Source organism: Rattus norvegicus, chromosome 3, assembly GCF_036323735.1.
Source record: "Rattus norvegicus strain BN/NHsdMcwi chromosome 3, GRCr8, whole genome shotgun sequence".
Classification (NCBI taxonomy): Eukaryota; Metazoa; Chordata; class Mammalia; order Rodentia; family Muridae; genus Rattus; species Rattus norvegicus.
This window is the reverse complement of record NC_086021.1, coordinates 78547864-78563205: the sequence shown is the minus strand read 5'-3', so window position 1 is coordinate 78563205 and position 15342 is coordinate 78547864. Positions and strand designations below refer to the sequence as shown.

Genomic DNA, 15342 nt, shown 5'->3' with positions numbered 1-15342 from the left:
GCCAAAAGACACTCCCAGGCCCCTTGGTGAGACTGCGGCCCAGAGCAGTTGTTTGGCGCCCCAGAGAGCCTGGCCCTTTGCGGCCCTATCCCTGCTAAAGCTTGCCCGGCCTCCCTCGTGTGTTCCCTGCGCGGGTCGCAGGGCGCACACGCCCGCCGTGGCTCGGAAGGCAAGATAATTTTTCTGCTTGCTAGGGCTCCACAGGTGAAGACCGCGCTTCGGGAAGCCAATACTAATCTCTAGCTCCTGGCGCAAAAGAAGAAAATAACCAACTCTCCTAGCAATCTACAAAAAGAAAGCGGGTTGAGGGAGTCACACCCTATCCCTGCATTTCTTTCATCAATGAATCACCCCCTAAGTGGCAAGGTGCCTGCGAAACAATGCAAAACCCCCAGGGAATTTCCAAAGAAAAAGAAGGCTACCGTCTGGGAAAACCTACAGCTCTAACATTAAGCTTTCCCGGATCCTGGCCAACTGACTCTGGAGGAATGTGTCCCCACGGACATTTTAGAAATCTTAACTCGAGTTCCAAACACCGTACATATTTATACCAATAATATATGGGGAGGCAAGTCTGTATGTATTTACCTCATACATATTTCTATAAACTCCAGCGTCTGGAAAGGGTGGGGGGTAAATAGCACTGAACGGTTAAAATTATGGAGAAGGGATAATAACTGATTACTAATTTGAAAGTAAATAAACAGGTGACTTTTTCAGATCAAATTCCTCCTTGGATCGTTACAATAAATATCTCTGAAGGAAGCGCTCTATTTATGTTGTCATTGATTAATTCTTCACTACCTCATTTGATTTCGATTTAGAACGATTTGATTCTAATTTAATTAGCATGTAATTTGGATGTACATAATTACTGTAATTATGACATTCAGGTAAGGCAGCTTTAGGCTGAAAGGCAATTTCAAATTTTCTAGCAACCTACTTTGTACTGGGAAATGGACAAGGACTTTGCGCCCTGCTATCCAAGTAGTAATTAGCACATCTTTGAAATAGGCAGTGCGGCGGGGTTTGTATTAAAACAGCAAATACAAACCCAGCCGAGTACCCGCTACAAAGGTGGCTGTTGCGTTCCCAGAAGCGCGCTGTATTTCCCTGACTTGAGTTTAGGGAGCTGGGCACCCCGGAGCCTCGTCTCCTTTCTTACAGCGTCGGGAGACTGCATTTCTTTCCTCCTCGGGCGGGCGCGGGGTTGGAAGGTGTCGCTTTTTAAATTAAAATACAATAACTGCTGAAGGGGGAGGGGAGAAAGTCGCTACAAGCCGTCTAAAGCTCGTGGATGGGGGAGGGGTAGTGGACTAGGAAGAGGAGGGAAGGGGGCGGCGGGAGGCAGGGCGATGCACAGAGAAGAGAAAATTGGCCAACGCCCCCAACTGTTATCTCATTTCAGATTTGGGTTTCGAAAAGGCGAGGACAAAAGGGGTGGGTCTGTTCTGGGAGAGGGTGCGCACCCGACGGGAGGGCCTGGAGCGAGGGCCCTGGGGGCTCCTGGTCGCCCTCTGGGGCCTCGCCGAGCTGCCCTACCTCGGCTGCCCAGATGCCCGCTGCGCCCCACTCCGGTAGCGGCCGCCTCCAAGAGCACGGAGGCCCTGCAGAGGTCTGTTGAGCTGCTCGCTGGGTCCAGGCTGGCCATAGCTGTGATACTCTGGCTTTCCCGTCTATCCTAAGGGTTCTGGGAACCTGAGGAGGTCTTGGTGACCTGGTGGCGTGAACTGCGTTCCCGCCCGTCCTGGATAATCCAGGCAGACCCCATGGCCCCGCAGCCCTGCATCCCAGGACGCTGGGTGAAGTGTGTGAGGCAAGCTGTGCAGACCGTGGGATCTCTATCCAGGGTGCACGTCGCTGCCGCTACCGACAACGCTCAGTTTTTTCCTCTGGAAGTGCTGTTAGACCCTGAAATCGCCTAGGAAAGAATGCTAAACGAGACAATGAAAGAAAGCTGGGTCCAGGGCCAAGCCGGGTGTTAGTCTGTTTTGCTTGGATTTTTCAGTAAGTGTGTTCCAGAAACAATCCTCTTCCCTTGGAACCATCGCTAGGCAATGTCCCCTCGAAACGGGGCTTGTCCCCAGCCAAAACACAAAACCTTGCTTTTCTTTGCCTGATTCCCTGGGCTGTCGGAGTTCGCGACAGAAGCAGGTCTCCAAGCGCTAAAAGCCAAGTGCTAGGCCGACAGCGCGGGCTCCTATGCAGGAGCTCTAGATGGCGCCAGAGAGCCGCATTCGCCGTACGCCTCTTGGGGGAATCAAGAGCTACTGTCAAACATAAAAGCAAATCAGAGTTTTCAGTTTTTTTAATGTGTTAAGAATGTTATTCCTTAAGAAAATTTGTAGCTAAATTATTCTCACTTAAAATAAACACTTAGTATACCAATTACACAAATGGGCGGGATTTATGTGAGATTTACTTCATCTGCATTTTTGTAGTGGAAGAGAGCCTTGGTGAATACAGATAATAGATGCAAATAAGATTAGAGTTAAAATAAATAAAGTTTCCATGTGAATAAAAAGAAATTCAATTTTATACGACTGGTGACGATTTGACGGAATGTCCAGACACGCGGTTCAGGTGCACAATCTAATCTCATCCAAATGTTTTCAAACGTCCTTGAGGAAAGGGGGGAAAACCCCATTTTTTTTCTACTCCTTTTTTCTCATCAGGTAGGACCCGGTGGGTCCTCCAAAGTGTGGGGGTAAATTATAACAAGAAAGAAAAATACTGGGGAGGGTGTGGATTGGGACCGACTAGACGCAAGGCCCAGCAAACTTGGTCTTGGTTCATCTACTGCGCGAGAGCTGGAAACAAGAAAGCCCTGGAAACTCGCTGAAACAAAATTGCATTTCCCCTCACCCCGGCGGGGGCGGGACTCCTGGACCCTGATCTCAGCCCTGGCTTCACAAAATCCACTTCCAGGCGGCAGCCCTCATTCCCAGCGTGCACTCTTCATCTACTCTATCCGGGACCCAGTTAGGCCCAAGCCGCGGGAAAGCGGAGGTGGCCCCGGGGAGGCACAGCCCCGCACCTCAACTGGGGACCCAGCTGGTATCCTAGCTCATGGACCTCGCCTCCGGTGCTCGCTCTCTTCCATTTTCGTCTTCAGTCGGTCACCACCTACTGAGGTCAAGGTCTCCCTGGGATGCCTAGAGCTGGGGGGGGGGGGGGGCAGGAGGGGTAGTGGGGCTGGGATGTTTCCCCTGGTGGGTTTCCAATCAGGGCACGGGACCCGGTCCCTCTTGGCTCAGCTTGGAGCCCAAGATGTCTGGCTGGACACTGGGGTCTGGGCTGCCGCCCGCGGTTCACCGGAGCCTCGGTGATGGACGTTGGCTGACCCGCGGGGCAGAGGCAGCGCGCAGAGGCCTTGATCACTGGCCTGCGGAGGGAGCCCCTCCGGGAGCGAGACCTGCACAGCCAGGCCCTTTGATCTGCCTTTATTATCAACAAGAAACAAAGCTGCCTGGGGCCGACGTCCCGGCGCCCTCATTCCTCAGGAACCCCCAGCATGCACTCACCTCCGCACCTCCAGCCTGCAGACCCTAGACGCACGGGACACCTCATGGGCCTCAGAGCCTCTGCCCCAAACCCCCAGAATAAGCATACTCTGCCAGTTTCTCCCCAAGACCAGACCCAAACCAGAAGGCGCCTTGCGGGTGGGGGTGCCGGGCGTCCCAGGCAGGAATGAATGAGCCGGGGAGGTAAAATGACCGAAGAGAAGGAAAACTAGAGTCAGAAGAGCCCGGAGAAAAGAAGAAGCCACTGAACCTCACGTTGCAGATTCCCCGCTGGGAACCTTTCGGCTGTTTCCCCCTCTGCCTTGCTATTTGGCCCTTCAGAGCAGTTTTTGTTGACTGTTAATACCAATAATTTATTCTTTCCAAAGAATCAAAATCTTCATTCAAGTTTTCAAGGCCAGTAATCAAAAAGAGAGGGGGAAATTTATTGATGCTGACTTCCCTTGCAGTTTCTATTGTGTGAGAAGTCTTTTAGAAATATTTTTATTCTGTAAATATGTCGTTTCTTTTCCAAACTAACATTTTTTTTTCGAATTGCGAAATTGTCTCATTTACCAATTTTCCTTTCGTCATCCTCTCCCTTCTCCCTCTTTCAAACTGGGGCTGTTAAGTTGGTGGTCAGAAGACAAAGAGAGTGAAAATAATTTTCATTTCAATAATTGCCTTCTGGTCAATTTAACTGTGCCTTATTTTGAAAGAGACTGTCTAAATGAGATTCCTGTCCCAAATGTGTTCCCAGGCCTGATCCCGGCCTTTAATTATTCCTGAGGTTTTTTTCTCCAGAATAAGACGCCGCACTGAGTAATCACAAAGAAGGCAGAGAGCATCCCTGAACCTTTTCAGAAGCAGCCACTGATATTCAAATAACCTGCGAGGGCCATTTGACGGCAAGGGGGACCTAGGCATTTCCAATTCGCCATTTGCATAGATCAGCCGTCTTTGAAAAGGAAAGGAGCAGTTGTCTTCCATAACATTAAAAAGCCTAGTTATCAAATCAAGTGCTTAGTTTGGGGCTTTTAAAACGTTTACATTTTATCTCAGGTTGCCCTTTACCGTTTGACATGCAAATTTGGTGCAGTTAATTTAGACAATTAAAAAGATCTTCAAGGGAGCTTTGTCACAGAGAATATTTGGAGTTTTCCCAGTGGACCAGCTGAGATAAAGTTGGCCAGAACAAATGATGTCTAGGAGATTAATTAGATATTTGATAAGACATGAATCCCTAATAAGGGAATACAAGGCACAGGGGGCTGCTGTGTGCTCTAAGTCAAAATTAATAACATTTAACAAGATTTTCATTTAGGCATGAAATGTCTTTTCCGGGGTATTGACTCCAGCGATTTATTCCCCAGAGATGCCTCCCAACGTAGAGGGCCTTGGAAACTAAAAGATTTTTTTTTCTAGAAATATCGCCCCCCCCCGTAGATTGTTTAAAAATCAGTTTTAAAAAAACAAACGCACCAATTTTTTTCTGAGCCCTCCGGGTGATGGGTAGGTACCTCTCCAGTTAAAACTGTCAAAAGACCTGGCTTTTTAAAAAGGCGATCCAAAGATTTAAAATGTCACCTTTTGCAAGCCCTCCCATTAAGTGATACAACTACACATTCTTATAACCCGATTTAATTTATGCTGTTGATATACAAATAAATAATTTTGACTTCTCAAAAATGTCTATGTGTTATGGCTTTTGCAACCCATATAAACTTCATTGCCTACAACTAACATTATGGGAATTTGTTTCCCAACGGAAAAAAAAGTTGATTCCACATTAAAGATTATTGAGGGGGAAACGGGATTTTTTTTTAAAGGAGGAATGTTGTTGAGAGTCCTTTAATAACACCAAAATGAAAATATGATGTCAAGATTCTCTTCATACAGATAAACGCATTTAATTTCTTTAGATGACCTTAACTTACGTGTTTGAGTGAAATGGTAACTCAACATTTTAAATATCTTTTACATATATACTGACTTTCACAAAGTGCATCAGAAAATTAAAAAGAAACTCCCTGAATTCCAGGAATTCACAAAAAAAAACTATTCGAATGAACATTTACAAGAAAATAAAAGAGAACACAATCCTTTGAACCCTATTTATACAGATGTTATGAAATACAGAGAAACTGTTGCTAAACTTCCAGTTGAATATCTCACCTTGAGCCTTTTTTGATGCTTCCTTTTTTAGAAAAAAAAAGTCTCATTGTAAGTAGACATCAAGCAGGACTTGGAGATTTTATGTATAATATAATCCACACAAAGGGTCTGTTTTTATAGGTCTCGTTTGTTTTCATTCCAAAGTTCTGACAGTCCTTTGCTGAGTGGTAGCTAGTTTTTGTTTTTTGAGAAAAGGACAGAGAAGGATGGAGGGGGGAGTGGGCAGTGGGAAGGGAGGGACATTTCTGTGTATTGCTCTTCTCTGGAGAAGTTTGTTCGATTGGGTGCCTGTGAGTGCGCGCGCGGGAGTGTGCGTTCTTGCGGTTGTGGGTCTCCGGTGTGTGTGTGTGTGTGTGTGTGTGTGTGTGTGTGTGTGTGTGTGTGTGTGTGTGTGTGTGTGTGTGTGTGGTTTTGAACCTGTACTTATGTCGGAGGATGGCTCGCTTTTGTTTTTGGACCTCACGATCGATTCTCATCTGGGCGCAATGGGTGGAGGGCAACTCCGGCGCCGCCAGCAAGCCACCGCCCGGGGGTCCGCGCTGCTCCACCTCGCGCCCAGCTTGGGCTCGGGGGCGTCACTGGAGCCCCTGCCCTCCCGTGCGCCCACTCGCTCGCCCTCCGAACCTCTCGCTCGCTCTGGGTGTCTCTACTCGCTCGCTCGCACCTCTCCGCCAACCTCTAGGAGTCGTTGGGACCGGTCGCAGCTTCCTTGCCTCCCGCCGAAGCTGCCGCCGCCGCCGCCGCTGCAGCCGCCGCCGCGGCCGCCGCAGCCGCCCGGGCTGCACTGACGCCGGAATCGTGCAGGATGAGGTCCGGGGACTCGGAGCGGGGCGTCTCCAGGTTGCTGGCGTCCGTGTCACTGTCGCTGCCCTTTTTGCCCCCGCCGCCCCCGTTGTGCGTCTTAATGTGTTTGCTCAGGTGGTCGCTGCGCATGAAACGCTTGTTGCACACCGGGCAGGCGAAGCGCTTCTCGCCCGTGTGAGTCCGCAGGTGCCGCTGCAGCTCGTCCGAACGCGTGAAGCGCTTGCCGCAGAAGAGCCAGTTGCACACGAAGGGCCGCTCGCCCGTGTGCCAGCGCAGGTGCGCCTTCAGGTGCGACGTCTTGCCGTACACCTTGCCGCAGCCCGGGATGTGACAGCTGTGCAGCCCCTTGCGTCGTAGGCTTGCCCCGGCCGGACCCAGCCGCTCGGCCTCCTGGCAGTTGGGGCAGTCGCAGGTGGCACGGCCGGAGTAGCGACGAGCGGAGCGCGCGGAGCTGCCCCCGGCGGCCGCCGCCGCGGCGCCTGAGATCATAGCGCTGGCGGCCGCCGCGGCCACCGCGGCGCTGGAGTCCGAGTAGGAGGGCAGCACTGGCTTGAAGCCGTCCTGGGCCAGGAGGTGCTGGCTGGTGGAGAGCAGGTGCGAGGCGGCGGCGGCCGAGGAGCCGAGGCCGGTGGAGCTAAAAGCCGAGTGGGTGAGCGAGCTGAAGTCGGGGTTGTAGGTGCCCAGCTGCGAGTGCAGCGAGGCCTGGGGGGCGCCCGAGTGCAGCGAGCTCTGCAGCCCCCCGGCGGGGTTCTGCACCTCCAGCCAGGACCCGGGGCTGCTGTGCACGTCCCACCACGACGACGCCGCGCCGTTGGTCACCTCGCCCGCCGCCAGCGTCGAGTGGAAGCCCGACTTGTACCACGACTCGTACGGGTGCGCCATGCCCACGCGCGGGTACAGGCCGTCGGCCGCCGTCGTATGCACCTTGGAGATGAAGGCCGACTGGCCGCCCGCCTCCTGCGGGGACACGCCGGCCGCCGCGGCCGCCGCCGCTGCCGAGTTGGAGAAAAGGCCGCCGTAGTCGCTGCTGAAGGCGGACGACGTGGGGGACGTGGAGGCTAGGCAGAAGGCGCTGTTGGCGGCTCCCGAGCCACCCGCCAGGCTGCCCGAGCCGCGGCCGCCCGTGGCCACAGCGAAGCCGGAGAGGCTGGAGCCGAGGTTGCAGCTGGACGAGGAGCGCTTCCAGGGGTGGAAGCCGCCTTTGGCAAAGGCGCTGGACTCGGGCAGTGTCGTCAGGGGGCTCGTGTTGCCGATCTTGTTGCAGGTCGCCGCCAGCATGGCCAACGGGGTCGTTCCGAAGCGTGGCTCTTCCTGGAGTGGGTGGGGTGAGGGAGGGAGCGAGGAGGAGGAGGAGGAGGAGGAGGGCAGGAAGAAGTGGGGGAAGACACAAAGTGCACCGGTGAGCAGCCTCGTTCCCTGCTCCAGTCCCGGAGGGCCCTGGCACCCTGGCTCGCGCCTCCTCCCCACGCGCTGACGGGGACGCGCCGCGCCTCGCGCAGGACAGAGGCGATCACAAGCGAGGAGGAAAGTTGTTCTTCGATGAGACTATAGATCAGAGATGCCTCGGTTTTCTCCACCTCGTTCACTGCCACCCTGTCTAGAATCAGACTTGGGTTGACGCCATAAGCCCGCTCTTCTCCCAGAAACCCCCAAGTCTCCCTTCCGGGGTTAGCACGAAGATAAACACAAGAAATAGCGGGCGAGGGCAAGGGAATGGCCAAAACAGCCACCCAGGGCCGGGAGAAACTTAGAACACTCCTTGAATGAGTGGCTACGACTTGTCTATTTTCTTTTATAGTTCAAAAACGTAGTTTTGATATTTACACACACACACACACACACACACACACACACACGATTACAAAAATAATCCAAGTATAAGCGGCCTAGTGATGGCTTTCAAAGTCAAGGGCAAACTGGGAAACCACGCTAATGTAAATGTTTATTAATGTAACTGCATGGCTTTCAAAACAAGACTTTCCAGAAAATACTGTAGTGTAATGTAAAAATCCCCAAACCAAGTGGCAGGAGGTGGGGGGGGGGGCGATGTTAAAACCAAGAAGGGAGGAAAAGAAACATTCGGCTTTGCCTCAAAAACCAATTAAAAGGGAACTTGCTTAAGAAATTCTTTTCTGGTAAAGGCAAAGGTCCCAGGGTCCAATAACTTGAAAACATCAGTTCCGGAAATGTAGAAAATGCTAAAAGGAAACTGGAGCTGTAGTCTAACAGTTTCTTGAGAGCTTCTGACCCAGAGAAGCCATAAGAAAACAAAACCCAAAAACAAAACCCAACAACAACAACAAAAAACAAAACCACAAAAATGAGCAAAGGCTTTGCAGCCCTAGCCTTTTTACTTACCCCAAGTATAGACGTGGCCATAGCAGGTCTTTGGGCTGCGCGGCGAGGCCGGGAGCGGTGTTAAGCCTGGCGGCGGCTGGGAATCACAATTCGGGTCCCGCGCGGCTCCCGCGTCCCGCGCTCGCGCCGAGCGGACTCTGGGCTCCCGCCGGCAAAACTCAGCCTAAGTGCGAGGAGCACCCGCTTTGAAGTGCCGCTGGCTGCGCCTCTCGCCCAATGAGGGCGCAGGCAGAGCAGACGGGAGCTGCCCCGCAGCCAATCAGACGCTCCGAGGGGCCCGAGCTCGGGCTCCTGGCGCGTGCCAGTCAAGTCTGCGGGCGTGGGTGGGAGGGGGGCGGGCTAGGGACAGAAGAAATTACAGTGCAATTAAAAATTTACACACACTCACGTACCAAGCCAGGTTTAAGTACCGTTGAGACCAAGCCGCAAGCACCACCACCACCACCACCACCACCACCACCACCACCACCACCACCACCACCACCACCACCACCACCACCACCCCCCCTGGCCACCTCAAGACGTCGCTACTTAGGGCTGACAGTCTTCACTCCCCACTTGTGGGAAAGAAGCAGGAGAGGTGGGGACACCCCGGCCTAGGGCACAAGTGGAAATGGTGTGCGTTCACTTTGTGTGTACACGTTGTTGCTGCGAAGAGCTTCAGCTTGTAGCCATCAGTCTTGCTATGGATTTTATCCTTGTCATGGTCGTTTTCCCGGTTTCCTGTTCCCACCGTGTTCCTTTTTATGCTCAGAGTCCTATTGAGCAGAGGGCGCAAAGGACAGCTGGGCCTCTCCAGGCAGGTCTACACCCACAGACTTGTTGGGAGAGCCCAGAGCATGCTGCACCCCGCCATTTCCCTCCAGCGGTCTAAGTGACTTCCTAATTGTTGCTCTGGCCTCTGACCCAGGGGGTAATACAAGTGCCTATCATGCCAGAAGCTTCTGGTGGTAATTGAGGGCACCCTTTGTAGGCTTCGCCAGCGCCTAGATACCAGGTTAACCCAGTTGTCAAATATCACTAAACAGTGGGACGTGCTGATTATCTGCCAGGTTTTGCTGGGGGCTGGCGTGGGGGTGGGAAGCATCAGCCCATACAACGCTCTGCACGAAGCCGCTTATTTTCACATTGTAACAACTTTGGAAAAGGAGACCCGTTCGAGCGGCGTCCGCCCCCCCACCGCCACCCCCGCTGAAGCTGCAGCTTGCACCGCTGTTTGTTTAACCCGGTGGAGATTTGCACGTCGGATTTCAGGTTGAAGTCGAGTTTTAGAGGATGTTTACAGAATCATTTTTCTTGCTTCAGATCCAAACTATCTCCACTGCAGACTACCAGGGCCTAGAAACTCCGTCTTCAGGGCCAAGGGACTCCAAAGGTAGGCTCATCCTGAGCGGGCACCCTGCTGTCACAGACTGCGGAGGACCTCTCCGGAACCTTCTCCGAAGACTGCGAAAGCCAGGCCACACGTGGGCGCCTCCACGTTCTGCAAGCTGGAAGCATCTTCAAAGCCTCTCTGGACCTTGGTGTAAAAGAGGTGTCCTCACGCATCGCAAGGCGCCTCCGCTGGAGCTTTTCCTGTTTCTGGACTTCGCTTTGTCTTTTCCAGGGTGGCCAGAGGCAGCTTTTGAACTAGAAATACCAGCTCCCTTAGGCAGGTCTGGGTACTAAAACGTGCAAGCACGTTCCCCCTCCAAACCACATCCTGCTCTCTAAAATAATAACTACCAACCGGGTGCAAAAGACAATTTGTCGGGGAAAGACAAGTCAGGAGGACGTGAAAGTGTGTTTCCAGGTTCCTAGATCTCTAGGCCCAAAAGTAAGTCCGCCGCAGCACTTCTCTCTCACCTTAAGGTGGAAGGAAGACCAGGCCTGCATGCACCCGCTCTTCGCGGATGGGGAGAGCTATGTAGCTCCCTTTCGTTGCCTTTCACTAGACTGTTTTTGCTCAGAATGCCTTTAAAAGAAAACTTTAAGGGGACAAAAGACAAGGAGGAAATGATTGCGGAAAAAGAGAAAAGAGAGGGATGACCTGAGCAGCTAAGAAGGAAGCTCTGTGTCCTAGAGCACTGAGATAAAATTCTGAGGGGGGTGGGGGTAAAGAAAGACTCTTAGACTCCGCAGTGGAAGATGGGGGGGGGGGGGGGAGGCAGGCTGCAGGACCAAGCCAGAAAGCCCAGCAGGGGGGACCCGGGAGCTGTTTCCCAACAGGTGACTTCTGCCCTAGAAGGGGAGGCTGGCCCTCGGCTTCCCGTAGGGTCCTCGTGTCGATTTACTAATAGAGGGATTGTTAAGTGGCAGTCAGGCGTTTCCGATTCACCCTGGGCAGCCCCGGGAGGAGAAGTGCAAAGGGTTCCCCACGACTTCTCCTCCCTAACCCACCCTCTTCTTAAGGAAACCTGACCAAGTAATAAATAAGACAATCGGAAAAGCCACTTGGCACTGGTAACATTTTTAAGCCAACCGTTTAAACAGTTCTCACAGACATCTCGGGCTCAGGGCACCCGGATCCTCAATTCCTCCTCCTCCTCCTCCTCCTCCTCCTCCTCCTCCTCCTCCTCCTCCTCCTCCTCCTCCTCCTCCTCCTCCTCCCCTCCTCACTCCCCTCTCCCCCTCCCTTTTCAGTCCCCTCCCCCTCCGCTGTTTTCCACGCAGTTCCAGCTGTCAGATTCTGGACGTGGGCTTTCGCATATTCCTAGACACGCATGTCCTCATCACAATAAAAGTTAGGGAAATCTTCCAAAGGAACACAGACAAACAATTCAACAATCCGGGCCCGTTTAACTCTAAGGTGGGGCTCAAAGGAAATCTTTCGGGGGGTGGGGGGGTGAGTCCAGTTTTCCCCCCTTCCGTCTGACAGATTTTTTTCATCTTCTAAAAAAAATCTAGTTTTTAAACAAAGATCAATGTGTTATGCTAAAGTGTTGAGCTGACTGTTAAAACATTTGGGGAAATAATGACAATGTAACAAAGGCCTGGTTCGGAGTGAATCATCACCCTTTTAAAAGTTAAAGCAATTTTCAGGAGAATAGCTTTCAGCAAACGCTTTACATTATTCAAAAACGGCCAAATAATGCTCTATTATGGCGCCTGAATGCTGCCAGTCAGCCCCTAAGTGCAATTTGTGCAAAGGCCCCGGTGCCTTATCTCCACTTCTTTATAACGAGGTGAATATAAGACAATTTCTTCCAAACCCAGACAGAGAGCACGAAAATTGCTTCCCTTTCTGCAATCAGGGCAATTTAACTGGAGTGCAATTAGCACTATTAAATGTCGATTCTGCATAAACAAATCTGACTGAGCAGAGAAAGTGGGGTGAGAACCTCATATACACTGAAACTGATTTTTTTAAAATTATGTATCCGGGTCCTTTACAATTGATCCGTGACGTTCTCATCTTGGCATATATTTACATCGTAAATACACTATGGTTTAAATCAACATGATTTTTTTTTTGCAAAAAAAAAATTCTATACGAAGCCCAAGAAAGAAGAATGGAGTAGTTAAAGGGAAGAGTTCACTTGCTTTGAACAAATATTGTTTCCTCCCATCTTGCCTTTCCGGAAGGGCTCTGATCTGAGCAACTGCTCAAGTTTGTAGTGTTTTAGAGGCAAAGCTCGGGAAACAATTTCATCTTGAGCACTCATCTCTGTTCCGGAGCGGCTATGCCCCAGATGAGATGCTTTCTGGCTGATGCATGTAGCTGGGTGGTGATCCTAAAAACCAGTTATTTTTCTGAACTCCTCCATACTGTAGTTGAGTAAACCCGAGGTAGCTACCCAGTCTCCTCGCTAGTTAGCCGCGGACCTACAACACTGAAGTGGGGTAAGGTGTAGTTGGAGACTCAAGATATGGTCGGGAAGGGAGGTGTTGGACTGGGAGGAACCGAACGGTTCTCAAAATTGGTGAGGCTGGTTGCAGAGGAAGCCTGGGCCACTAGAACTGGGATGCGGGGGGTGGAGTGCGGGGGGGGGGCGGGGGCGGGGGCGGGGGCGGGCGCCTATTAAAGCATTTGTCTGACCTGTCCTCCCACCTGCCTGTATTTATTTATTTATTTATTTATTTGCTAAGCCACAGAGGCTCCGGTTTTGAATCATTTGTGCAATTAATTATGCTTTTCATTTGCATGATCTACACCAGAGCAGTGATTATCAGGTCAGCGCCGTGTGGGAGTTGGGGGAGAAACATAATAACTTCAGTTTTTAAAATAATGCTGCAAGAAGGCGGATTGCTGCCTGCCTTGAGCAGCGGGCAAGGAAGCCCAATGCAGCCTTTAGCGCCTGTTGAGTCCGGTGAATCCTTTCCGCAGTTGGAGTTTGTCAATGTGACTGAAAATGAAACCCAGCCTTTGATTAGAGGGGAATCTTTTGTAGTTAACATATATTTATGTCTTTAAGAGTCAATCTTGAGTTCAAATAGATCAAGAAAATTAATTGAAAATTGAGGGACTCTCCCATGATTTCTGTGGAGCTTTTATTTAATACTCAATTTTACAAACCCTTACAAATAAAAAAGTCAAGAGGAATCAATAGGCCAATGAGATTTTCATCTCTCCATTTTTTTTTAAAAAAATGATTCCCTACCTCAAATGTGGCACTACTAATTGGAGGTGTGATGCATTCTAATATCTTGAAGGTCTCCAGGAGAAACTGAAAGTCCCTAGTCTGCCAAGAACAGTCCATAGCTTTGCCATACAACCAATTGTCTGCTGCTGGATGTGACTGGACCTTGTAGTCTAAGGTTGCCCTGCTCTGTTTATCTGAGCCAAAAATGCATTAACAATTAAAGGAGACACTGGTATGTCAAAGGAAGGAAGGGAACTGGAGACTGTGATGATTTTAATGACTGCAATTATTGGCAGATTATTCCACAAGCATCATAGGTTTGTTTACTGCATCACTAGGAAACTGGGTTGGGGGTGTGTGTGCTGTTTGGCTTGGAGCTGTACTGTCCTCCCTCACCAGACACTTCGGAGGAGTCTCAGACCTAAGCAAGATGACCAGAGTCAGTATCAGTTTTCTCAGCTCATCAAGAGATGAGCTACCTAAATGATACATTGTCCCAGATAACTGTTGTAACAGTTTCTCAGAGGCATCTCTTAGCTAATAACAAGAAAGGCCAGAGGCCAGAAGGATTCTGGTCATGAACCCCCTTCTGTCCATCAGTTTCTTCAGTTTAACCTCTTCTTAGACAGCTTGAGAGGTTTCCAACTTCCAGCTCTTTCCTCCCTCATCCGAGGCTCAGAGAAGGGAAACACGCCCAACTTTAAGAAGCATAACTCAAAGTTGTCCTGGAAAAAGCTCTCCTGTTCCTTTCTGTAACAATCCCCTTCAAGAGACTCCTTATCAATATTGTTAAGAAAAGAAAAACGAGGAAAGAAAACAGATATGACCGAAAGCACATTGGTTCGTGACTAAATTCTTTTACTGTAAATATAAATGCAGAGTGGGTAAATCCAGAAGGTTTCTGAGATTGACAAAATGTGTTTTGGTTCACGATAATCAATAGATTGCAGGCTGAGCTTTGCTTATCACTGAAATGCTGATTTGGACGTTAACAACTCTCTCTCTCCCTCCGTGTGTGTGTGTGTGTGTGTGTGTGTGTGTGTGTGTGTGTGTGTGTGTGTGTGTGTGTAGCAATACTCCCTCTTCTGGGCACAGAGGTTGGAGTGACAGGGTGTTCCTTCTGGGTTTTGTACTGAACAGCCTGGGGCTTAAGGTGGACTGAGTTGGCATTGAGACCCTTGTGAGCCTGCGGGCTTCTGCAAATGACAATTAGGAACCTATTACGAGCCATTAGATTGATCAATGTACCTTAAACAATGCGAATGATTTATATGGCTGATTTATAATGGCGAAAAGAAAGAGCTGGGGGGAAGATGGCTCCTTGGCCTTTTTATCCATGGCCCTGCTGTGCAGAGTAGGGGGACCCAGATCTTGCTCATCTCAGCTCAGAGTCACCAGTGACTTAGACAACTTTTCAAGCAGAGATACGGGTTCCTCAGCTTGTCCAGTGGGTGGCGAGATGCATGTTCTTTGCCTGTGTGTCTTCTCCATTCTAAGGAAGAGTGAAGAAGGCCAGCGATGCAGAGGGTCATAGAGATGCCACTCCCCTAGCAGAGGACACCACCAGCAGGGGTCCCAGCTGCCTCCCCTCCTCAGTCTCTCTCCACAAGGATGACTTACATATTTGTTTAACGAGTGTTGGATTGCTGCATGGCCCCCTAATTACTGCAGGAACACACACCATTAGCCCTTGAAATTTCAGACTGGGGAGGAGCAGTGGCCTGGCTCTGGAAAGATGATGCCTTCGGAAGAGGAGGAGGAGGAAGGAGGGAGGGAAATCCTCGTTAGGGCCGACTCCTCCAGCTAATCTACACAGCAAAGACAAAATTACAGCAGAGCTGAAGTGATCAAGGCTGCCCTCCTCTGCCTAGTCCAAAGTCTGTTTGCAGCTAGGTGTCTACTTGCCACAGACACTAACTGGCTCCCTGTGACAAGGAAAT

At 50.7% G+C, this 15342-nt stretch overlaps 1 protein-coding gene across 1 annotated transcript; it reads right to left on the bottom strand.

Annotated features, from left to right (window-relative positions):
* Positions 1–6330: 6330 nt before the first annotated feature.
* Sp9 (Sp9 transcription factor) lies at positions 6331–8861 on the bottom strand. Its single transcript, NM_001191902.1, has 2 exons — positions 8841–8861; positions 6331–7793 (listed from the first exon to the last, which is right to left on the bottom strand). Exons 1-2 carry the CDS (start codon positions 8859–8861, stop codon positions 6357–6359), a joined length of 1458 nt encoding a protein of 485 aa, NP_001178831.1. The 3' UTR covers positions 6331–6356.
* Between the last annotated feature and the right edge of the window lie 6481 nt (positions 8862–15342).

Bases quoted from the DNA above. Each gene is read 5' to 3' on its own strand.
- Sp9 (NM_001191902.1), bottom strand. From the start codon at position 8,861: ATGGCCACGTCTATACTTGGG. The intron at 7,794-8,840 runs GTAAGTAAAAAG...CACCCACTCCAG, and splicing joins TGGCCACGTCTATACTTGGG to GAAGAGCCACGCTTCGGAAC.